Source organism: Diplotaxodon limnothrissa, linkage group LG15 (assembly GCF_057381915.1).
Source record: "Diplotaxodon limnothrissa isolate DT_005_m linkage group LG15, D_limnothrissa_male_GT1.1, whole genome shotgun sequence".
Lineage (NCBI taxonomy): Eukaryota > Metazoa > Chordata > Actinopteri > Cichliformes > Cichlidae > Diplotaxodon > Diplotaxodon limnothrissa.
Genome location: NC_140610.1, coordinates 16,148,770 through 16,174,482, shown reverse-complemented (window position 1 = coordinate 16,174,482; position 25,713 = coordinate 16,148,770). Strand labels below are relative to the sequence as shown.

The window sequence follows — 25,713 nt, the reverse complement described above, 5'->3', positions numbered from 1 at the left end:
GTGATACTGGAGCCTCAATACTGAACTGTTCAGCCAAAGAGAGATTATGTGTCACTGTAAAAACTTGGGGATGTGAAGGAGAGGAAGCACTGTTAACTTAAGCCTCATAGCGATTATGTAAAACAACCAGTTGACACATTATGAAATTGTATTCCAGTGAAAATACTAAATCCTAAAACTTATTTCTCCATAACCCAAACAGAGCAGCGTATTGCATTGCATTGCATTGCGTTACAAAATCATGTTGATAATTTTCCAGCAAAGCAACTCATGCCTGGGCTTTTGCATCTGTCGAGGAAATAGTTCATGTAATTTTATTTTTTAAATTTCTACGCTGTTGCTTATAGTTGTAGGAGCCGACCCAAATATAGCAATTTGACAGAGGAACTTTTAGTGACTTGTTGAAGGGTTGGGTTCACATCTGTCACTGTACACGGACTTTTTCCTCTATTTAACATACCGAAAAGGAAAGCCTTACAACCACAGAACTACAAGGCTAAAATAGATGTAAGAGCATTTATTTGAAAGATGAAATATTCTATTTTCTTGTTTAGCATAAGGCTAAAATGCGCCTATCAATGAACCCTACCTTTTTAATTGTTTGGGTTTTTTTTTGGTGACTAGGCGAGTAATAAGGGATTACACAGGAAGGCAGTTCAAAGCAAACAGTGCAGTAAATGTCTCCAGAAAAATCAAACTAGAATACAAAACCCACCCTGTGCTCAAAACTTACAGGAAAGGATACGGAGAAGCAATAATAAAAAATGCTCGACTGGGAACTGAAGGCCAGTGGCAAGAGCTTTACAGGAGATGCATAAACAAGGGACAATGACAGCTAATTAAAAAGAGGCGTTATTAAAAAAAAATATCCGGAAAACAAACAGAGACACAGAGTAAAACTGACAAGGCATCATAGCTAAGTGGAATTACAAAATAAAACAGGAAATTACTTTGTAGAATCCATGCCAGTCATCACAGCAATGAGTTATTAGTTGCCTTATAAAAAATGCATGGAGCTATAATTACTGCCTTTAATATGCATGACTTCTTGACATCATTGAGCCTCAGAGTAGCTGTGGCAGAGTGCATTTTTAAAAGTGTTCCTTTGTAGTGGCCCGTGGTTATTACTGGTATAGAGATGATTAATGATAGCCTACACTGCTCTATAGGCTAATATACCCATCAATATATTAAAGACAGAGAAACAGAGACCACGAAAAGCAAACAAGGTCATTCAAGCCTATTGGTTTTATGTTTGCTGACATGTTCATCTGTCTCATTTAACCTGAGGACAGACCATATGTTTCTACATTGCATAAAGTCATATTTAAAACTCTGACTCCCAGCTTTACATCGTCTTTCTCACAGGAGGGGGGAGGAACTGTGGTGTTCATGAGCTCATCTGTGCCAGACGAGGTAAGACCACATTGCAACCACACATTTAAAACCGTGCGTGTGTGCATTTTCAAGAGTATATTTTGTTAAACAACAAGAAAAGAAATTAACCAGGGTATTTACAATAATATTGCATTTATATTTAATTAATTTAATATTCATAATATTAAAAGTCTTATGATTTCCTTTTTTAGACAATAAAACTTAAAGAATACAAATGGGTTTAACATGACATAATTAAATCCCACTTCCACTTCTTCCACTTTGACTAGCTGTGCCATTTAATATTTAATATGTAATAATGTGAAAATGCAACAGCACAAAATGCAGTTAGTTCAGAGAAATAATAAATATCCTATTGCAGTAAATTCCTGTTTAAACATCCTGCTTGGATGATGTACTGATGATTCTGATTTCTTGTGTAGTGTCATCTGCGGTGCGTTGGTCTCTTTCCCACATCTGCATCTCCAGACAGGAAGGGCGGCATCATGTTTTAGATCAACATTAAGATCAACAGCAGGCTTTGGAGTTTAAATATCAAGAAATATTTGAAAATGACTCAGCTAGGTAAAGTGTTCTACAGCATCTTGGACTGATTATGGACTTCTGAATGATGCAGTGAATAACGGTCAGGTCAGGGATGATCTTTCCACACAGGAGTGTAGCTGTTCCTGTCTATCAGCCCTCCTGACAGGGTTCCCTTCAAAAAACTGAGTTCCTGAATACTGAATGTCACAGACATCAGCCCTGATGAATAACTGCAAATCCAGAAACTGAAATAAGAAGTTGTAGAATTCCTCTGTAGTAAATTCTGATAATGAGGCAAGCGGTTGGCACGCAGTAGGATTGTCTCTAAGATTTTGTGATGCTCCGTTTTCATGTTGTAACCATAGACAGTATTAAAGATGGCTGTGGCTGCTAGGGCTGTGCGATATGACCAAAATCTCATATCCCGATATAAGACATCTATCGATATAAATCACAAAAAATTTACATTTTTTTTGTAAATTCTGTGAATCTCGGGCAGCTCGACTTGCGTGGACTGTTTCCAGCTGGGCGTCATGTACCTGGAGTCAAGGGTGCCGATGCATGAAACGATACATTTTTAGACATAAGTTTTAACAGCCGCCGTTTTCTTTGCGAGTATTTATTACACAGCGTGCTGCGGGGAAAAGCCTGTTCTAACGTTTGAGTCTAAGGTTTATTTTTTAGCACCTGGCGGCTCTTTTTTTGCTTCTCATCCGTAAATACTCTGCATACTCTTTCACGCGATTCAGTTTATTTTGAAAAGTCTCAACAGGATCTTGAGCTTTATTGTGAAAGTTTTATGTGGAACATAAACAAGCGGACACGTGACGCAATGGTTTTACCGTCGTTGTCGTATAAATACATGCGCTTTTCCGTCCGTAGTGTGGTTATATTAAATATAAGAGAAAGAGAGAACTTTAAGAAATTAATATAGCCACTACAGTGACATCAAAACGATGAAAAAATATTGCCCTAAACAGTTTAGTTTGCGACACCACGAAACAAACGATAGCGTAAAATTAAACGATAGACGTTTTTATATCGTCATCCGGTATATATCGTTATATCAAACAGCCCTAGTGGTTGCTGTGAAAATTTCATTGGTTTTTGAAGTTCCATTTTGAAACCTTTTCACTGTCACCATCTTGGTTGCAGAAAACGGATGTGATTTGAAAAGATGGGTCTGACTGAGAACCACTTGCTAACTTGCTAATGATTTGCGATTGGCAAGTTGTTAGTCATTGAATGAGTAGGCAATACCACGATTCAGCTTTAAGGCACTTATGCATTGGCTTCATTTTTCCAACATGGAAGCTATGACAGTGTTTTGTTTTTGTTAGTTTTATTGTTGTTTGCACAGTAGACGAGGGATTAGTAATTAATATTTACCAAGGGGCCACATGGGAAATTAGGACTGTTGTGGAGGGACGGACCAATAAGCTTATAAAATGAGCAAAAGTGAGTTGAGCTATAGGTAGAGGCCATCTACAGCAACCCCAATTTCTAATATGGACCCTTGGGGAAAAATTAATTACCCAGTCCTGTTTCAAGATGTAAAAGCTTTACCCTCATCAGGTATAAAATAATCATTTGACATGTAGATGTGTGAACTCTTTATCCCTCCTGGCAAAAAGATCAAGAAGAAATGAACGAAAAGGGCAAACATAACAGCAATTAAAACAAATACAGGGAATATAAGTATTCCTTTAGCGGCTGTGAATTTAGTGCATATATTTTTTATCTTACCAATTTACCACTTGGCAGGTGCTACATATGTGCGCATTAACCAGTTACGAGTTAATCTGACACGTGTATTCACCATCTGTTATGCATTACAGCACAAGCTGATTTTCAATCCTCTGCTAAGATTTAAGTTTCCAGATCTTTGTTTCAGCTTTATTTTGTGAGTTTTCTGATGTAAGCAGATTATAAAATTTTGATATAATGCCATTTCTTAAGCAGGCCTTTGTGCGTGCATTTTTAAGCCTTTCTGTTGCATGACTGGAGAAGACTGGCTCATCCCCCCACCCCCAGGCACTCTCTTTTGCTTGTGAATTTTTACTGAAATATGATGTATAGAATGCTTTTCTATAGCTTTCTCAGTAAGCACACGGTTCATGTGTGAATTATGCACAGCGTATCAAGTTTAGGTTCACTTCAGCAAAAGAAGGCAGCTGTGTGTTCATGATTTATTCAGAGTGGAGGTTTTGTTTCGTATCAGAGGTCCATGTGTAAGCAACAATTCCAGATTGCATAACGAGCATGTCCCAGAAACGCCACTGAGTTTTAAAGCTTTAAACAAAGTAAATTAATCAAGCACTCGCAATGTCGAAATTTTAGTCATTCTGTGTCTTAGCAGATTAGGAACATGAAAGAGTAATTTGCTTCCCTTGTTTTATTTGACACAGACACTTCATTCAAACTAGCTCACATTTCTCTCAGGCTGTTATTTATTTTCTCAATGAATGCTTCGGTGGCTGTGCTTTCATGTTTGTTTGTTAGCTTGCTGGAGTCATTACCTGGGGAAAAAAGGTAGATTGAATCCTGAGGCTCATTTCAGAATCCGGAGTTCAGCCTGAGTTCACATGCTGTGAGAAACAGATTTATTCTGTTATTTTTATCTTGTTTATTCAGTTTGCACACACAGATTGCACATGCACACACACTCAGGGAGGATAAAATGAGATGAAAGAGCAGAGTTTTTAAAAATCCACCTTAATCTGCTCTGCTCTTAAGAGAGATATCACACTTTCCTAGGTATTATGTAAAAACAGGAGGGCGAACTGTTTCAAAGGCCTCTTTGCTGCTCCGCTCCACTTTCCAGTGTATATCGTTTGGGGGGGGGGGGGGGGCTCAGGTTACCTACCCCAGGTGTCTGAATTATTCAGCTGCTGTTGACATTTACAGAATATGGCCATGTATGAAGTGTCATCGCTTGCCGCAGCTCAGGACCATAAGCTGTTCGTTTTCGACAGATGGCTGCTGCTCTCGTAGCCTCAGAGGTCATTCTGCCTCAATCAACACTGCTGTCGGGAGTGAGAGTTGATACGTAAGCCTGGCGAGTGCTGGACCAGACTAAGTGTCAGGGATTTGTTACATGTAGGATTACTTTTGAGCTGGACAACTTTGTTATTTCCCTCCCTCTTCTTAGATCATTTACTATCAGTGCTTTAAGAAGCAGTGCTTTTTGGGAACAGCTGGCTTTAAAGAGGATATTCATTTAGAGGAGGTAAGCCTCTGTTGTCACATTGCTCTCTTATCTCCCTCCTACTTCTTTTGCCGTTCTTGGGAATTTAGCATTCACCATTTTGGCAGTCTGCAGCAGGCAGCAGCTAGTTGTCAGGCTATAGTCATCTCTGCCTGTTGCCATGGTGAGACAAGTCGGTCCATAATAAGTTCAGTAACAAGGTTTGCAAAAGTATACCTCTGTTTTTACTCTCTCGTTTTCTCATCTGAGACCAGATTTTTACACCAATTTGATCAATGACGGGTGATTGGTCCTCAGGATGTGACCACCTGCTGCAATGCAGACGTGTAACAACTGTCAAGCTCTGTCAAGTTGTCCCAAATATACCTCAGGTTTATGTCTTTGTTTTGTTTTAATGTTGAAACAAACAGTCATCTTCAATTTCACCAAACTCATACCACCAAATATAATGTGTCACAAATGAAAATGGAACAACACGGCAATATTGTGAATGAGGTTTCAGTAAGCAGTGTAAGATTTCACCTTAAAGGGACGTGAAGCAGCATCTTAAAGCTGCCTGTGGCCGTTTTTAGACAGTATTTAAATGAGTAACTGCAGTGTAAAGTTGGTTGTTTGCTGCTGTGAGATACGTGCGATCTAATTCTGCTATGTTACATTATAACACAACAACTCAACATAACCCTCGAAACTCTTTTATACTATTGCTCTGGTATTTTGCTTAGTTACAATCGATGAGCCGTGATTGGACAATTTGGATTAGGGGTATAAAACAACCTAATCCTTAAAAATGGAAATGCAGAGGGATTAATTCATGAATATGCCCATAGTTTTTTATTGGGATTAAATTTTGTTAAGGCAGTAATATGTGCCTATAACTCGCTCAGTTTCAGTGTCTCTTATTTAGCAATCTGCCCTTTCAAGTGATCTTTAGAAATGCAGTTCATGCTTCACTGTCCACCTTCTCTTCCCCGTTTCCTGGCTATTACACTGTGCTGTGTCTGTGTTGTAGCCTATTAAACCAAGGCCCGGTCTGTTTTTTTCCCTGGGTTTGCTGAGTCTAGGTTTCAGTTAGATACAGTCCCTTTGAGGCTCTTATAAAAATAGCACAGGGCTGCATGGTTACATGAAGTATGGTTGGCCTACATACAGTGCTGTAGATTTTATCTCGTGTGCCTTTGAAGTGGATCTGTTAAAATGAAAAATATCTAACTCTCCTCTGACAAGCCAAAATGGCAGGAGTTTTATTGCAACTTTAAGATATTATCACAAAACAAATTATTTGACTGGGGTTGTTTGCGGCTTTTCAGGAGTCCTGATCAAAAGACTTTTTTTTTATTATTTTTTTTAGCTTGTAACCACCTTGTGTATTTTTATTAGAAAAACATGGGGCTCTTTTTTTCTTACTTAATCAAATACCTTGGTTTGGTATTACTTCTGTTTAAGTCTAACATTTGGATTTCTTTTTTTCTGTCAGTTCTTGCTTTGCTTGTTCCTCATGGCTCCTCCTCTTCTTCTTCTTCTCCTCAGTCTCTCCCGAGCTCCTGGGTGTCCTGTCTTCCATTGCAGCTTTCATGGCATTGATGGCTCTGTTTTTTCTTTACCTCAACAACAAATTGTCAATGGAGAGTCCTGACAATCTGTCACATCTCAGTGACTATAAGAACAACCAGCCAGGTACTGAACACACTCAAAGATTTATTACGCTATTAAATCTGTAGAAATTTATGCAGACGTTTGGATTGCTCTCGGCTTTATCGTGTGGGCATCACTGTAATGACAGCGCGTCCACATCTTTATGAGCCATGCTTAAACTGAACATTGTACCTGCTGCATTATGATATTAATGGCAGCTTTGCATCCTCTTAGCTGTGTTCTGTTAAAAAAAATACAACGGCATATGAACTGAGACAACATTTCTCCAAGTCAAAACGATGTCATTCTATTACCTCGGCTTACTGTTTTGTTTCTTAATTTGTACACTTGTACAGAATTTGCTCTCTGATTAAGAATTAAAACCTTCTCAACTTGTCTAAGTATACTTATGTCCTTCTTAGGTCTTCACCAAGGTTCCTTGGACTTTCCTGTTGTTCTCAGTATTGGTCAGTCCATTGAGTTCTGTCAAATAAATGATTTTTCTGTAGTCAATCATGATCACTAAGGAGAAGTAATTAGGCCTTGGCCTTGTCAAGTTAAGACATTGTAGAACCTTAAGCACCACTTATTAGAAGGCTTAAGTAAGCACATTTTAGCCTGCATGTATATTTTTTGAACCTGGGTTGAATAGGGAAAATCCAAACTAAATTCAAACTTGTGCATCCAACTCTTGTTATCCCTCAGCCATAAAAGGCTGATGGTGAATTGTGGTGATGTGTTGTTCAGTGTAGAATTGGTTGCATGTATTAGCGCTGATGCCAAAAAGCTTGACCCAACAATTACCACAGTTCATCCACCGTGGATTCAGGCTGTTATGATTATTGAATGTTCGGTTTGCAAACGAGTCATCATGTGTGCTGTTTGCAAAAAGCACCAAGACAAAACCAGCACAGTGTCAAAGTAGAGGAAGTAAGAGTTAGCACAGTTGGCTTAAACCATTAAATGTGTAACACTGCAGTTTTTGTATTTTCTTATTTTGAAGGCAGAATAATACACATTTTATTGCTTTTGCTGTGACACACATAGTCTTGTCTAAGTTTTGAACTGAAAGCTATTTTTGTGGTCTTAATTGTATTTTTCTTTTAGTCTATGACTAGGCTTACTCTACATCCGTGACACTGACCGATAATGTCTAAGCATGAGACCTGTAACGAGTATAATTCTTATTACCACCATATTGGTGCGTATGTACATGTCAGCACTCACTGTAACACTGCCAGCACACCATGCTAACAAACACATGTTGTGTCAGTGCCTCTGATGAGCTAATCTAGTGATCAGCACGGTGACAGGAGGAACCCCGGCTGAGAGATGGCCTTCTTCAAGAGTTTCCAGCAGAACCTCCCATCTGTCAACATTTCCTCCATCTTGGACTCAGTCACCAGTCGTGTGGACGATCTCGCCAATGCCGTCAGCGATGTCACCTATGCTGTCAGTGACCAGCTGACCGAACAGGTCACTACTATCATCGACAAGGTGCAGGAAAAGGAAGATGGAGAAAACGGCAGCCAGGAATCGGGTCAGAATTCCACCCTGCAAGAAGGCAAGTCCGGGAGTAAAAGCATGTGGCAAATGCCCAGAGACTCAGAGGGGGGGAACACAGGCTCAAAGAACAGCCAAACTAGTGATACAACCGAGGCAGAGAACACTCAGAGCCAGCTGGAGTGGGAATGGAGGGACGGATGTTGGCGAGTTAAAAAGACAGAAGCCGAGTTAGCAGAGGAAGAGAGGAGGAATAAAGAGGAGAAGGACCTACAGGAGAGGAGAGAACAGAGGAGAAGAGAAAGGAGACAGAAGCAGCTGGAGAAAGAAGCCAAGTCTCTGAGAAATGAAGAAGACTCTCAAGAGGAGAAGGCTGATGATTTAGAAAACACAGAAAAGAAGTCAAATGACCAATCAGCTGTTCAGCAAAAAAGTGGTGACAATGATAAAACTCCTCATTCATCTGGTTGTGAGAGTGAAAGCAGGGTGTCAAAGCAGGAAGAGCAAAAAGATCATGAGGAGGAGGGAGAGAAGGTAGAGGATGGCACTGAGCGAGAGGGAGACGATGAGGAAGAATCTGAGCTTTATAGATCGTCTTCCAGAGTGAAAACGTCGGATAAGAAAAAGGGGAAAGTCGCAAAAGAGGGTTCGAAAAAAACTGAACAGGCTTCGGATGTGGAAAAAAAGAGGGACAAAGGCAAGAAGAGCAAAAAGGGGAAAAAGAAAGGAAACCAAGGTTAGAGAGTGTGCTGCTTCTCTCTCCTCACTGCCCTTTGGATCTTCTCTTCTGCTCATGTTTTCAAGTTCTTGCACTAAAATTCACAATTTTGACCTGTTGTGTGCCAGTTTCAGCAGCTGCATGTTTAACTGGTTGAGTTTCTTACTTCGTTAAATATTGCACACGTTATAATCTGTGGTTTACTAGAATTAATGCCCATGTGTGACGTGCAGAGGGAGTTTTATCAGACAGTGAGGAGGACAGAATTCCAGAGGGCGAGGCCCAGCAGAACACAACCTCTGCATGGAGCAGCACACGCAAACAGTCATCTGAGCACGGAGGATACAGCAGCGAGGCCTCCAGTGAACAGGGTGAGAGCACATGCAGTGGAAAAGTACGTACACGGTACATCGCTGAACATAAAACCCCACAAAATCAGATACAATATGATAAGAATCATAAAACACAATGCATACAAGAATCATCTAAGATTGCATAAATACTAAACTCGGAACATCAAATGCATAACATCTTTTTGTGTTTATTTATCTGTAATTGTAGTGTCTATTCTGTTTTTTTTTTTTTTTAAATTAATAGAAATAGCTACATATTTTGGGTTTCGTTTCATTGAGCCCCAATGTCTCTTTGGTGGATCATATGGAGAGTTTCTGGCAAGTGTCCTTTTCTCTAAACATCTTGGGTTAGTGCTAAATGTCTGTTACTAGAAGGAAGTAAAATTTATTTGGTTTCTTTCCCAGACTTGGAATAGAAAATTGATAGCAGTCTAACACCCAAATACATGAATCTGGTTATAATTCAATAATGACACTACCCTCAGGACTAATGGGGAAAAACTCACCCAGATTGATCCAGAAGTAACAAATATTCTCATGCTACAATCTCTAAAAGCCACTATTTCTATCTTTATGCAGTGATATGTTTTGATTGTGTTGTGTTCACCTGCCAGGTTTCAGATGCCAGGCCAATCTAACCTAACTGGCTGTATCTTCATTTTTTACTGCACAAACATAATGTGGTGTTGATCTTTATTGTTGTAAAATGATCTTTTAAATGTTTTAATTAAAGCTGCTTTTGTCAAATATTGTGATGAGGAAAAAAATCACAGGATGCATATTTAATGAATAGATTTAATATGAATATGAATAAGGAGCCAGTATTGATCATGTGCCTCATCACACGAGCCAAAGTGTGAAAAAGGGTGTGGGTTATTATCAGCAGAGGTTTCATGTGAAACCATTGCAAGGTATTAATGGGAATTAAAGGCACCTGGAAAGGGATCTCAAAACTACATTTTAGGTGGCAGACAGTTGGTGTTGTAAGCCACACCCTCTGTTCAAAGATGGCTTCTTTCATCCTCTTTCAAACCATCTGTCTTCTCTGTCCAAAATGTGGACATTGACATCCTCGAAAGAGTGACCTTTGTCCTTTAGATCCAGATGTACGGCTCAGTCTTGTCCTGTCGAGGTGGCTCTTCTATGTTTATGAAGTGGCTTTTTGGTTTCTCCAATGTAGAGGTCTGAGCACTCCTCACTGCACTGCATACACTACGATGTTCAGTTCGTGTTTGGGAGTTTTGTCCTTGGGATGAACCAGTTTTTGTCTGAGTGTATGGCTGTGTGTGAAGTGCATTGGGATGTCGTGCTTGGAGAAGAGTTTCCTGAGTTTATCCCATAAACCTGCTACATAAGGGATGACAGCGTTGTTCTGTTTGTCATTTTGTTTCTCCCTTATTGTTGTCTGACCTTGTTTACTGTGCGTCTTTGCCAGTTGGGATAACTAACTAATGTTCTAAGAGCTTTCTTTACAATTCAGTCCAATTCAGTTTTATTTATACAGCACCAAACCACAACAACGGTCATCTTGAGGCGTTTTATATTGTAAGGTATACCGTAAAATAGTACATACAGAGAAAAACCCAACAATCATATGACCCCCTGTTAGCAAGCACTTTGGTGACAGTGGGAAGGAAAAACTCCCTTTTAACAGGAAGAAGCTTATAGCGGAACCAGGGTCAAGGAGGGGCGGCCGTCTGCCGCGACTGGTTGGGGTAGGAGGAGGAAAACAGGACAAAAGACATGCTGTGGAAGAGAGCCAAGTATGATTCAGTGCAGAGAGCTGTATAAACACATAATGAGTGAGAATGTGTTTCTTTACTTTCTCTTTTGGCTTACAGGGAATGTTTTCTTTGTATATTTTGGCCATAAGTGGGCCTGAACAGTTAAACTACATGATAAATGTATAAAATGACAAAAGTTCTGGTAGTTCATTTCCCAGACTACCCTGGAATTATAAAATTATAAAACTTAGTTTTCCATTTATTCCCTTAAAAAAAGTGGACTCACTGTTAAAAACAAAAACACATTTCTACATTAAATAGCACAAAAACAGGAGTAGTAGTATAAAGCACAGTGGTTGGGGGTGGGGGTGGCTTTATCAGTAGGAAAAGGTGTAAAATGTATGAAAATACAATAAAAGTCTAAATATATTTGCACGTCTTATAATTTTCCATCTAGTGGGCCAGACTAGAGTCTTTGCTAGGCCGATTATGGCCCCCAGACCTTATGGTTGACACCACTATATTAGTACATGAAATATTGTTTTTCCAAGATTTAACAAGAATTTAAAATGACAATATAGGTTTGCAAAGACTGAGGAGACACTGTATGTCGCTAGACTGTATGTTGCATACCTAGTGAGTTTCCATGCAGAGCACAGTACGACTCCAGTAACACTCCTTCTGCATCCCTCTTTGTCATTGTCGTGAGAGCAGCCAGCAGCATCCAGAGGATAAAGAAAGATTCCTCGCTCGGTGAACCTCAGCCTCCACCGTACCAAGACGAGGGCTCAGGGGCCTGCGTGGGTTCTCGATCCCGCTCAGAGCGAGGGGTCAGGAGGGCACTGTCCACACAGCACTGTGACAGCCCCCACTGCTCCAGCGAGGCCAGCGGGGACCAGGACACAGAGAGTTACCTCAACAAAGCCTGTGATGAGGACATACCCAGTGACAGCACTGCTGTTCTAGGGCCAGAGGTGGGAGATCAGACCTACTGTTTGTTGTCTTTTCTGTGTGTAAGCAGTTTGTTTTGGATGCCCTGTAGTTTGATGGAATGATCAAAGTTGGGAGCAACACTTCATCAACACTTACAGGAAGGGCTGGGTGATACGTTCGCTGACAACAGTTTCATTTTTTTGTTGTGTATTTTCTGTAAAAATGTGGAAATACACTCTGAACTGACTTAATTATTTGAGTGTTCTAATACTATGTCAGAATGGGGAAAAATTAATAACATTCCAGAAATTAAAGTAAAATTCATAAAGGAGGGGGAAATTGTTTTTTCTTTTCTGTACATTCAGGATGGTTCTGGTCCTCCGCTTCCCACTGCCTACGAGCCAGAGCCCCTCGCCAAATACGGCACCCTGGATGTCGCCTTTGAGTACGATTCCAGTGAGCAGTGGCTGGCCGTCACTGTCACAGCTGCAACTGACATTCCTGCTCTCAAACAGACCGGCAACATCTCGTGGCAGGTCCACTTGGTCCTGCTGCCCACCAAGAAGCAACGTGCTAAGACCGGCGTTCAGAAGGGCCCGTGTCCCATCTTCACAGAAACATTCAAGTTTTCCAGGGTGGAGCAGGAGGCCCTGGGAGACTATGCTGTTCGCTTCCGCCTGTACAGCATCAGACGGATGAAAAAAGAGAAGGTCCTGGGAGAGAAGGTGTTCTACCTGACGAAGCTCAACCTGCAGGGCAAAATTGCTCTACCTGTCACCCTGGAGCCTGGCTCTGAACTTACAGTGAGAACACTTTTTAAATATACTTTACATCTCAAATATCAGCTGTACACCATTTCTACTTTATTTATCAGTATCTTCAGCATTCCTTCATCTACACATCCTTGTAGAAGCAGTTATTTTATTTTTTATTTGAGCAGTTATTAAGAAGCAACTGTGGGCATCTAGGACATAAAAACTGCATGTATAGTGTCACCATTTAAATTGGTTTAAAAAACATTTAAAAGTTTTGGTGAATAAGTTTTGATGCTTTTTTCCACTGAAAGTTACATTTCTACCATCATTCTCTACAGATTCAGAAATCTGTCTTTGTCACACTCTCAAACTGCCCCTCCTAACTCCTAGGTTGATTAATGAATTATTGGCTTCTTATTGTTTTAATTGATGATTAAGTGGTAATTGACTCAAATAAAGTGCCTCTGGGTTTTGCCTCGCCAGGGTTGTGGCTCTGTGGTGAGCGTGTCTCGCAGTGCGGGGGCTCTGTCCTATCGCTCCACTGAAGACTCATCCACACCCGAGATCCTCCTGGGTCTCATCTACAACTCTGCCACAGGGCAGCTCTCAGCTGAGGTAATCAAGGGAAATCACTTCAAAACGACAGCATCTGATAAACCCGTCAGTAAGTACATATATTTAACTTTGGGCTTTTGTGCCAGCGTGGGTTGAAGTGTGGAATGACGCTGTAAATTGTTCAGTTAAACTTCTCTTCCCCCAATGGGTGCTGATATGTCAGGCTATTGTTTGGGCCGAGCAGATGGGCAGGACTTCCAACAGCATGCAACAGAAGCAAATAGAGGATCATTACATTTGAACGTTTCCTGGCACGAACACCAGCTTTTTAATAACCTAAGCTATTAAAGCCAAAATGCTGAAGGACCTGCTGCTTGTCATGCTCGCCGTGCTTCCCGTGAAAGCTGACCTTCTGCTGTATATTGAAATCTTTAAACTGCTTCCCCTCTTTCTTCTTTCCAATGGTGTGTGTGCTATGGTGTGTGTCTGCCACAGATGGTCTGTTTTGTTGTGTAAAACACTTCGTAGGGGGACAGCTTTATATCATGAGAGGTAAGACAAAAGTAAACTAAATGTAAGCTTTCTGTACGTTTGTAGATTTGGTGAGGGTTGTACAGATGTGTAGAACTGTGTAAAAGTATTGCCCCATCTCCCATTCCTTTACATTTTTCTCTTTATATTGCCAGGCTGTATTGCAGAGGTGTGGACTCGAGTCACATGACTTGGACTCGAGTCAGACTCGAGTCATTAATTTTATGACTTTAGACTTGACTTGAAAAAATGTTCTAAGACTTGTGACTTGACTTGGACTTTTACACCAATGACTTGGGACTTGAATTGGACTTGAACCGGTTTACTTGAAAAGACTTGATATTTTACCCCAAATATAAAATTTAACATGCATATTATATAGAGATTGAAAATGTGACGTCATTCACGGGTAGAACCGCAAAGGATTCTGGGAACTCGTGGCAAGAGGTACTAGCGCACGCAGGCTTTCAATTGAAATCACAGCGATAAAAAGAAACACAAAAATGTCAAGAAGCTGTTGTATTATTAACTGCAATAGCCGGTCACATGACAGCCACGGGAAGCCGACGGGTAAAGAGATCGGTTGTTATCGGATTACGTCGTTGAAGAGAAATTGTTCGAGCCATGTTTCCGAAGTAACAAAGACGCGATGGATGGCCTGGATTGCAGCCATTCAAAGATCAAATATAACGTCCCAGAACACTCCAGCTCACAGGTTAGTCTGCTCCAAGCATTTACACGAAGGTCAGTCTGCTGTTGTAGTTAACACGTCATTTTCATAACATAATTGGTGATATAGGTTACAAGTAAGTCTGGTGCTGAACAGAAATTGTCGCGCTATGCTCCTTTATTTATTGTGCATAAATAGTGAATTGTCCTGACACAATATTGCGTTTCGCTTCTGTTATTATGGTACATTGACAAAAACATATACTTTTATTCACAGGATAAAACAGGTTTTTTGTATCACTAATTGCCCAGTACGATTACAGCATACAGTATTATTGTCACTGCTACATTTCTGTGATGCTACCAGAAATTATTTCCACTACTAATTAATTACCGTTGAGCTCAAAGGTCCTATTAATAAACGGTTAATGAATGTGTATTTATGAAGACGATTTGTGAGACTGGTAAACTTACCTTTGTTCGTACGATGGTCTTTACTTTCTACACGGTGCATTTCAAGGTCCTGTACCCATCCGTCGGTAAACTGTACCTGGGCTTGTTGCAGTGACCTGAAGTTACTAAACTTCATGAGTGTATGCACTCACTCCAAGAACCGTATGATTATAAATATGCATATAAATATGCTACGATGAGATAGCTGACTTCATCTAACTAGCAAATGTTGTCCAGGCTACGTTGGTGATGCAGTTTTTTTTTAATGTGTATGATATTTTTGTCATGCGGTTTTAAAGCCGGTCCTACAACCGCATCCAAGAATAACATGCAGCTTATCTCAGAACTGTCGGTGAAAATTATTCTTGGAGCTAGGTTTAATTGAGCTGCATTTTAAAGAGGTGCAATTTCACAATTTGTGTATATTTTCTAAGTTCACTATTTTGTCATGTGTTGAGAAAAACACAGATTTTAAAATTACATGGTCTAACATTTACATTTAGCATAACTGCAACATTATTTTTTCGTTGTTTTTTTTTTTTAAAGACTCAAAAGGACTTGAAATTCAAAATTTCAGACTTGTGACTTGACTCGGACTTTTACACCAGTGACTTGAGACTCGACTCTGACTTGCCTGACATTACTTGAGACTTGACTTGAGACTTGAGGATAAAAACTTGAGACTTACTTGAGACTTGCAAAACAATGACTTGGTCCCACCTCTGCTGTATTGTAATTTTTAAAAGTGATCTTGAGCAATGTTCTCCAGGCGTTCTGAAGGACCTTCAGAGCTTTTTGTTGGGCATTGGAGGCTTTTTCACTCATTTTCAGTCCAGTCCTTGTACCTGACCATTTTCAGAGGAATGCTATGAGTCCCATCCTTGCAAACTAAGAAAAAATCTAGCACCGCGTTTGCAGGAGATGCATCTGAAACTTGAGTTGATTCATCTACTGTTCACTGAAGCCTCAGCAGAAGTGGTCTCAGTGGAAATGTTGCTGTCAAGAAACCACTCTTAAGGAAGGGAAACGAGGAGAAAAGGATGAGGTATGCCAAATTACGCAAGAACCGAACTGAAAATCAGTGCAAGCAGGTCTAATTTAATGGGGAATGGCCTCCCCAGTGTCCAGACCTCAACATTATTGAAGCAGTGTAGGATCATGTTGACAGAGAACAGAACAAAAGGCAGGCAACATCCAAAGAAGAGCTTTAAACGTCTGTTAAGAAGCCTGGAGAAGACTACTTGGAGAAATTACAAGAAAGCTTGGCTATGAGAGTTCAGACTTCGCTGAAGAACAAAGGTGGTCATACCAAGTTTGTTAGAATTTTACAAACTTTGTTTTATTTCCCTTATTTACTGCATGTTTCCATGTATTTATTTGCACATTTCATTCATTCTTTCTTGCAAAATATAAAGAAATGGGAGGTAGATCAAGACTTTTGTGCACTACATTACGCACCGTAGGTACCAGTTTGTAGCATTCTTAGGTTTGGTCCTCTGAGGCCAGACTTCAGCATTTTGCTTTCTTGTCAGACAGGGTGAATTCAGCTCTCACTTCTTTATGTTATATATATAAATCTAGAGCTGGGAGCTCAGCTAGTTGTGCATTAATGTGGTGAACGAATGTCAGTTACAAAAACATTTGTTGGATTAAAGATTTGATTGGTAGGAAACTTTTGGCTAATAGTGCAGATCCATGTAGTGCATTTCATTTAGGTTTTTTTTTTATTAACGTTTAATGTGTTTTTAGTTTAACAGACACAGTTGTTTTTTAGTAGTAACCTCAGTAAACCAAGTTTGCTGTTTCCAAATGTAAGCATCGAGGGAACAGCTTGCTAACATGAGAAGTGGCACAGTCAGAGGAGCATTAGACTGACTCTACAGAATTAGTTAAATTAGGTCAGCCCTTGGCTGGTTTGCTGTTTTCTCCTGTTGTTACTCTGAGATAATCCAACTTTCTCCAGGCTCTAACTCCATATTTACTAAGCTGATAGAGATCAGTATCTTGGCAAGAAAGTAGCTTCCCAGAAATGTCAGTCATGTCAGTCAGTAGTCCTTCGCAAGCCACAAAGTTTTTAGTTTTCTACCCTGCACTGACTTGCTTGCATGTTCTAAAGGTCACTTTCCTTTGGCATCATTTATAATTTATGTGCAGAATATTTCAGAAATCTGCTGCCAGCAAATATGAAATAGATTAATGGGACTTCATTTGCAGTTTTCAAAGAGTTCCACAGTTTAAAAAAAATCCACCAGCAGCATGAGTTTTAGGAGTGAGGCAATTATAGCGTTCTTGGTGTTGAGAGCTATTATTAAAAGACACTCCGTACCTCCTGCTGTAGTACACATGTCCGACCACTTGATGGCAATGTCTCACTTCTCTCCTCCAATGCTTCCTTTCAGACACCTATGTGAAGCTGACCATGCTGGACTCAAAGGGAAAGGAGATGTCCAAGTGTAAGACGGCCGTTTGCCGTGGCCAGCCCAATCCGATCTACAAGGAGACATTCGTGTTCCAGGTGGCGCTCTTCCAGCTGTCCGAGGTGTCACTAGTGGTGTCGGTGTTCTGCCGCCGGAGCAGCATGAGGCCCAGGGAGAGGCTGGGCTGGGTCTCCCTGGGCCTCAACAGCACCAGCGAGGAGCAGCAGGCCCACTGGACAGAGATGAAGGAGGCTGAGGGACAGCAGGTCTGCCACTGGCACACCCTCACCGACACATAGGATGACGATTTTCCAAGACCGAACTTCCAGAAAGAGCATTCCCTCTACATTTTCGGAACGCAAGAAAACTCCCTGTGGGATGTGTGTTGTGTGTGTTGCATAGAGGTGTGAGAGGTGAGCATGGGTTCCTCGTCTTAACTGCCAGACTGCATGAATACCCTTTAATCTGCCACCTTTCTCTGAGACAGATGGGCTGACTCCTGCTTCCGCCTTGTTTACAGGACCATGTTAAGACACTTCCAGACATTTTTCCGCCTCTGAATCTTGGACCAAAGAGCTCGGTCCAGTACTAGCAGGCTCCTTCCTTCTTTCCTTTTCTGGATTTCAGCTGCCACCAGCATACCAGACATTACTCAATCAGTCGTAGCCACCGACAAAAGACAATGAATGAAGAAGACTGTTACAAAGGGCCTATAACATGCTGCAGCTATACTTACAAGCTATGCTTTATACAGTTTGTTTACACGCACATGACATTATGCAAGATCCATTCATTGGTTTTTCCTTTTAGGTTCTTGGGTTATTCTTCCTAGTCTACCAGTTTTATGGTCGTTTCTGTGGGCTGTGCGTTAAACAAAGACAGATTTTCTTTTTTATCTCGTGGTCTTGCATAACTCAGTGCACTATGCATCTGACGCCACTTTAGACGAGAGGAATGCAATTCTTTCTTGTGCTTGCCGAGTCTCTTACAGAATTGGACACAGCTCTGCATGCCACCGGTATCAAAGAGCAGCTTCCTTTCCTGTGTAATGCAGATCGAGCCTGTTTCACTATTCAGCCTTCTAACAACTCAGCCATGTTCATTCATGTAGAAACATGGTGCTTCCCGCTGAGGAGGAATATGCAAAAGCCTGCACAGGCCAAGTAAAGCTGGCCGTTTCTGCCTCGACTGTGTACGCTGTAATTTGAGTTTGAGTGGCGAAACAAATCACAAGAAGGAGATGATCATATTTTCTCATTTTCATTATTAAATAAAGGCTAAAATAAAACGGGGAAAAAAATGTTCAGAACTGAGAAATCTTATTATCCAGGCGAGGGGTTCATCTGGAACAAAGGCCATTTTAAACTCCTCTGAAAGAGCAGCTGAGTCAGAAAATCCCCCGATAAGAATGCTGAAGACTGCACAGCCACACCCTTGTATTAGTGAATGAAACCCTTTCCCCTGCTTCTGCTGGTTGAAACCGAGAGGTGTGGGGCGCATTCTTCTTTCTCTGTCCCAGTGATGTCAGATTTGAACCCTTCTTCTCACTTATGAATACTGCAACCACTCCTCGTCCCTTTAGAGCTTCTGTTGGGCCAATTTCAATTTCTACGTTTTCAAAAGAGGTTTTTGCAGGTTTTAATAAAAAACAGATGTTATCTAGATTTTCTAATAGATGATCATTTTTTTCACAATCAGGAATAACAGAAAATTTTTAGTTTGGTGTGCACTTAGTTTTAAAGTGCAGGTTGTGTTTAGCCAGCACTGATAACCATTGACACAATATCGGGGAACAGGCCTGTTCGCATTCTTGGAGAGTTAGCTTTAATGGCAAATGTGCAGTCCGAGCCAGCTTAATGTAGACTAAAGACTGGAAATGGAGGAAAACATCCAGGGTTGCCAGGTCTGTGGTTTTCCTGCTTAAATGAGCTGCTTTCAAAGTGTGGGATGAAATATTCATGGGCTGGCTGGATAGATGGATCATTCTGCATTTCGCATAAAAATTACATTAAAAAAAATATTACTAAAGTACATTGTAAAAATATAGTTAAAATATTTACTTAGATCCAGACTCCAGATCAGCACATGGTGCTGTAATGCTCTCCTCCTTCAAACACCTGCCTCTCATTCCCAACTCTGGCCACTGAGTTAGTTTTGTGACACACACACAGCAGGCAGCCCTGGAAGTGGCTGTGACTAAAGATATAAAGGTCTGCCCGACAAATCAAATTTTTGTGTAGCAGGTTATGAACAACTGGTAACTACATGATATATGTTTCACATCTCTTAAGGTTTCTGCCTTAATTTTCAAAAAAACCACAAAGGGGGGAAAAGTCATTTACAAATTTTTGATCTGCGCACAAAGGGGAACAAACAGTGTTTTATTTCTGAGAAAAATGACTCACTGGACACTTTATTAGGCACAGTTCTTCATAGCGTAGATTCAGCAAAGTGCAGGAAACATTCCTCAGATATTTTTGGTCCATATTGACATGATAGCGTCACGCAGCTGCACATCCATGATGCGGATCTCTCGTTCCACCACATTCCAAAAGTGCTCTATTAGGTTGAGGTTAGGTTGTGACGTTGGAGGCCTTTTTAGGACCGAGCACTCTGACTTGTTAAGAAAACCGTAAAAACAGTGAGACTATTTTGAGCCGATGAGATATTTGCATTAGTAAGAAGTTAAACAGGTAAGTGTTGTTCACTTAACCGAAGACACCAAAGAGCTAAAAAGGTCACCTGAAGGTAGGTGGTTAGTTTTATTACCTGGAAAAAAAGCTTTCATTTCGGGGAATGATGGAAAATATTAACGTCAAAGCTGAGAAGCCCCACCAAAGTTTACCAAGTAGGAACTCCAACTATTAGTGCATTGTGGTCAGAAATGGGAAATTTCTGGGAAGTAGTAGGTTGCCAATATATGCAGCACCTCCCCCCTTGACAGAACTCCACTAAAGAGCAAATAATTACTTCCCAAAATGTCCTGATCCAAGTCTAAGGAGCAGATTTCCAACAGACACCTGAATAAGGACAAGAGTCATATTTTTTTTAACAACGTTGAGAGCTTTTATTTCCATTCATCTGGCCTTCAATGGTATGTTTGACGCTGTCATCAGTCATCAGTCTGGTACAACGCTGCAGGTCGCCCACAGCTGGGGATCAGACCCAGGAGCACTTTTTTTTTTCCTTTTTCACAACTCTACACCTAGCAGAGTGACTGCAGCCTTCCAGGCAAATGCATCCTGCTCCGAGCCACAGAAAACCAGCTGTGCCACAGATCCTCGAGGGTGGGAACTACAGGGACCGGAGGAACACCAGCTGACCCCAACAGAGCCCCGAGGACTGTTTTAGAGTCAGCCAGGTAATTATGAGGCCCCTGGAGTGCCAATAAAAGTGTTCAGACGTGATGAGGTTAGGAGCCAGGCTGGTTTTTCTAGTTCAGTGCAGCAACACAAAGTGGAAATTTGGACTCTGCGCAGCCATTTTCGCCCACACTAATTAGAAATCTCGCTCCGTGTTTATCCCTCTTGGGTAAAAAGGCCTGATCCAACATTTTTATGTTTCACTTGGAGGGATTACGGAGCAAGAGTAGCAATATGGAGCAGGCGATTTGGATTTAAAGAAACTCCACTATTGTCCCCTCACTATCTGTTTGCAAGTTAATCTTTTTAAAAACAAGTCATCCGTTAGCTCTCAGTCAGTGGCACCAGCTAGTTTTCTTTGGCAATGACAAGTTTGACAGTCAGGTTGAGATTTCTTTGTTTTCAGGTCTATTAAACTACAATATCTTGACAGTTTATTGCATGTTTCAGTATCGGTTTAAAAAACAAATCTTTTTCAGTAATATATTCAATAAATACACAGGAACCCTGGCCTTATGACATTTTGTTTGATAAAAACATCCTCACAGAACATAATCTGAATGACATTTATAAGAATCTTATGCTTTTTATTTAGATTGCATGAATTAAGTCTTGACAAGGTCAAATAAAGCACTCGTACATGATGGATTGGGTTCCAGTGGACTGACTCCTGGTCAAGTACCATGCAGAGTGGAAGTGGGTGTACCAGACTGCATCCTTTCACCTAGTATCTGCACCTGCAAACTACGCTGGAAAGCAGCAGACAACGTACCTATTTGGCAAAGAAAACATTCATCAAGCAACAGTCGAAGATGAAGTGAAACCAATATGGCGACACTGTAAAGTGACTTTTCTGTCCGAGGTGGGAGAGTTCTCTGCAGAGGGATGACGTGATTATGGTGGAACATACTGAATACCTGTACTGAAAAGTCAGAAGTGTTTAAAGACAAGTTGTACAGTTTAGAAAACAGGCTTGCCAGCTGGTGGAAAGCAAGCTCATATTTGTTATGGCTCGGTCACACTGGAGTAAAAATAGGATGGCAACCTGCTTGTGACTATGAAAAAACATTGAAGTTTTTTTTTTTGTTGTTGCATTTTTGCAACTGGTTGCCTACAGGTTGAGTAAGCAGCACCCTCAAACTCTGGGCACTTTTGATTCAGAGGAGACTGCACCAGTTGCCTATTAGAACCCAACCCGTCTCCAAACAGTCGTGGTGTGACTTCAACCGAATGCAATCACTCTGACAGATTGGCAAAGGCTTGCACAGAAGTGCTGCCTAAGTTACAAATGAAGACAGATTGTGGTAACTGACTGCAATCAATCTGAGTCAGTCAGGGCTGATGAGTGCAACTTGTCTGCGATAGTTTCCAACACCTGTTTTCCTTACTGTGACTGAACAAACTACAACCAGCAGCTGTTAGCTTAATGCAAAGACTGGAAACGGTATAAACATCTTAGCAAATCTCCCCATAAAATGAATCAAAAAGGGTTCATTCAATGGTTCTCAAAGCTTTTATAACATGCCCAACACCCAGGGTTTTACACTACTGTATACAAACCCAGCCGCCCATCAGGCCAGGAATTTACAACCGTCAAGTTTGCTAATGTCATCTTGTTGGTGTACGGTTCCTATTAACTGTAAGAAGGGGATTAAAGAGCCAGGCAAATGTTATAACTCAATACTGTTTACCCCTTCTGCTGATAAGCTCATTCGCTGCTGTGTTAGCAAGGTTGAATATGATTGGCTGCTCTCCTTGGTGGTATATATACACTACTGTGGACCTGACTACACATTTTCTCCCCATCATCCTCCTCTTTTTATTTCCTCTGTAGAGAACATACACAAGCCCGCCGACATAATCATCAGTATTAAAGCAGGTGGAAAGCAATACACGAATCAAACGCAATTCAATCACTCCCACTTGTCTGTGACAATAACAAGTTTAATGTTAAAGTAAAATAAATGTCAGCGTCATAGCGTCAATTTATTTACAATACAAAACCCATCTCCATTCACTTTAGCTCGGAGTTCTTTCCTTGTCCTCCAAGCCCCGCCTTCAGGGGGTCTATGCCCCAAGAGTGGGGCTGGCCCCACAGTTTGAGAACCATTGGATTATTTAGTGTGCTTTACAGGTGCAATTGGGCAGTATTTGGTACCATTAAGCAGAGCCACGGTAGTTTCCAGTCTTTATTTTATGCTACGTTAGGGTCATCAGCTGTTGGCTTTGATTTAATATTTAAGAGCCTGTTTGGAGAAAGGGATTGATATCCTGCTCCACTTCTCCACCAGAAACAAAGTAAGTGTTTTTAAACAAAACATCATTGTTCTCTTTAAGATTTTCCCATAATTCTGACCGTCACTGAAAACTTTCAGCAATAATAAAGTCAATGTTTTGTTGATTTTGGCAGCTGTTATTCTTGACTTTGTTGCACTTTACCTGCGAACATTGATTAGCCGATACTACTTTTTAACGTCTAATTTTACAAACATCATAGTATAAAAAAAAAAATCAAGCTGTTTCAAACACTTCCACCGAGTCCAGATCGTGTAAGCAATATGAAATGACAACATGGTGGCTGGTTTTCATGACAAATTTGAGGCATTATGGTGACCGCTGAAGTGAATTTTCCCCCTTGAGCACTCGACGATACTTAAAACATGATTGGGCTGACTTTCAATCGAGGTCCTGCCTGATCTCCCACAGGCAGGGGCTGTGGAAAAGGTTCACTCCACATAAAGATTTACACTTAAACGACATCATTAAAAAAAAAAGATCAATAAAATACTTCTGACCTTCAGTGCTTCGCTCATATACATGTACAAGACGTACAGTTTGTAACCGTAAAACAAAATCGTAGTGGCGGCCGTGTGCTGTTTGATCTCTCAGCTGAAACCGTTAAAAGTCTGCTGGGTCAAACGCAGCCTGGCATCTGTCAGTTACTCGCCAACCCCATTATCAGGTGTTGCTAACCTGGGAGAATTTCTGTACACTGTGTACACCCCGCCCTCGCTCCTCAGCAGGCGGTTAAGAGGTGCAAATGACATCTGCAGCTAGTGGTTTGATGACTGAGCATGATTAGAGAACACGGGGAAAAAGAGTGACATCCACTGAAAAGGCTTCTTTTTGTTGGCAGTGGTCCCTTCCAGCTTCCACTCCTCACATTTTCAGTAGTGTTGCTGATTAGACCGCCAGCCAACAGCTTTTAACTTGTCTTTCTGGGCTTACTTTCCATTTGCCCTGCAGCCCACCCATCCATCTTTATTACTGCTTGCAGTGGAAGGTGCTGTTTTTCACTCCTTCAGTTCACCCTGCTTTTGGCTCTTTGCTGACGCTCGCCCAGACGCTAAATGAACTTGAAGCACTTGGTCTTATCGTGGGGCAATCGAGTCTTAAACAGCACCGAGTCCACACGAAACTGCGTGTACAGCAGCGGCATGTAGCCGTAGACTTTGACGAAGAAGTTGATGCACTTGTGTCGCTCGTGGAAATGCGAGTCGTCGTGCGAAAGGGCCTGAGGGCAGCCCGGACAGCGGAAAGTCCAACGAGACGTCACCTAAAATAGACAGCAGGGGGTTAGTGCTTAAAATGTAAGAAACTCGAGTTTGCATTACTGAAATGTAATTATATGTAGTTTCAGCAAGTGGTGCTTCACAACATTGCTGTGAGAGGGAAGAAGTTTATCATTAATAGACAGCCATTAATCATCATTAAATGCACCATGATTTAATACATGCTAAACCCCGTAGCTTGATCGGCAAACGCCAGAGAACACCAGAACGGGAAAGTCTCCCACCTATGTCCTGTTCTCTTTGCAGAGATGAGCAGCTTTATGTTGAGCATATGTGACAGATGTGAAAACGTCTGGAGATGTCGTGGCAAACTTTGTGCTGCCTGCAAAATTATCCAGCGTGACCAGTTTGGCAGTGAATCAGTGATCATGTGAGTCACACAGACCTCGAGATTCTAGCCATCAGTACAGGGATGAAACCCTCAGACCTAATACTGGTGCAGTGGGCCCTGCATTCCTCCTGGTGCAGGACAACGCCCAGGTTAACGTAGTCAGGGTTTGTAAGCACTACCTGGATCATGAGGACACTGATGCCACCGACTGGACCCCACATTCCCCACACCTGAATCCAGCTGTGAACCGCTGAGATGTTAATGTATGGAAGTGAACTGTGGAAGATCCAGTAGCTCACTGATGCCCTGTACCAAATGTGGTAGGACATCTACTCTAAACAAAGGGGTAAACAAAGGCTTGATCACGTAGCCAAAGCAGAAAGAGGATAACGTTTCTGTTTTCCTACAGCAGCAGTTGATAGATTTTCCAAAGCAGCTGAAATGGTTGATGCTGGAAAAACTGAAGCAACTTTTGAAAACTCTGCACGGGAAAAGAAAAAGAGTCGGAGGGAGCACGGAAGGCGAACAGGGAAATTAATATAAAACCAACGTTGGTGGATCGAACCCTGACTCCTCCAGGGATGCATCCATCAAAGCGTGAGTGTGTGTGACTCTTCGTAAGCACTTGATTGAGTCTTGTAGTAGAAAGGTGCTACAAATACCAGTTGATTTACAATTTGCTCTCATTTTTATCAGGTTATTGCAGCAGTGAAGTGGTCTGCTTTTATTTTGAAACTATTAAAACAACACTGTTTGAAACATGACTATGTGCTGCAAAAACAGTGCATCTTTTTAACCACGCCCATGCTGACTTTCCTGACAAACATGTCCATCGTTTGTTTCTAGCATTGTATAATTTCTCACGCCATCAATGTCAAACCTTTTTATCATATTTTAGTTGTTTAAAAAAATGTTAGCTTGAAACATTACAAGCAAACAGTTGATGTCAACTTTAGCGCAATCAGCTAGATTGCAGCAAGCTACTGAATCTGACAACAAACCAAAGCAAACTCTAGCAGCTGTTTTTATTATTGTAGGAAGAGGAGAAGAAACAAGCTTGAAAAATCTGCACAA

The 25,713-nt window shown here is 41.1% G+C and overlaps 2 protein-coding genes across 3 annotated transcripts in view; one reads left to right on the top strand and one right to left on the bottom strand.

The window, feature by feature from the left end:
• Positions 1-8,095: 8,095 nt before the first annotated feature.
• Positions 8,096-17,673, top strand: LOC146617314 (synaptotagmin-14-like). Of its 2 annotated transcripts, none has more exons than XM_085372783.1 (7): positions 8,096-9,002; positions 9,218-9,355; positions 11,776-12,035; positions 12,360-12,797; positions 13,233-13,413; positions 13,800-13,856; positions 17,357-17,673. In XM_085372783.1, exons 1-7 carry the CDS (start codon positions 8,096-8,098, stop codon positions 17,671-17,673), a joined length of 2,298 nt encoding a protein of 765 aa, XP_085228909.1. The 2 variants fall into 2 exon arrangements, with proteins under 2 accessions (XP_085228909.1, XP_085228908.1); XM_085372782.1 differs by having other exon boundaries at positions 11,773-12,035.
• Positions 17,674-20,441: 2,768 nt separating this feature from the next.
• Positions 20,442-25,713, bottom strand: part of extl3 (exostosin-like glycosyltransferase 3) — a 39,793-nt gene continuing 34,521 nt past the window's right edge. The window contains exon 6 of the mRNA XM_085372881.1: positions 20,442-24,292. Within this exon, the coding sequence (XP_085229007.1) occupies positions 24,083-24,292 (210 nt within the window). The 3' untranslated portion in view covers positions 20,442-24,082. The remainder of the gene's footprint in view (positions 24,293-25,713) is intronic.

Coding starts and splice junctions, on each gene's coding strand:
- LOC146617314 (XM_085372782.1), top strand. CDS start 8,096: ATGGCCTTCTTCAAGAGTTTCCAGCAGAACCTCCCATCTGTCAACATT. Junction 9,356..11,772: donor CGAGGCCTCCAGTGAACAGG/GTGAGAGCACAT, acceptor TTGTCGTGAGAG/CAGCCAGCAGCATCCAGAGG. Junction 12,036..12,359: donor CTGCTGTTCTAGGGCCAGAG/GTGGGAGATCAG, acceptor CTGTACATTCAG/GATGGTTCTGGTCCTCCGCT.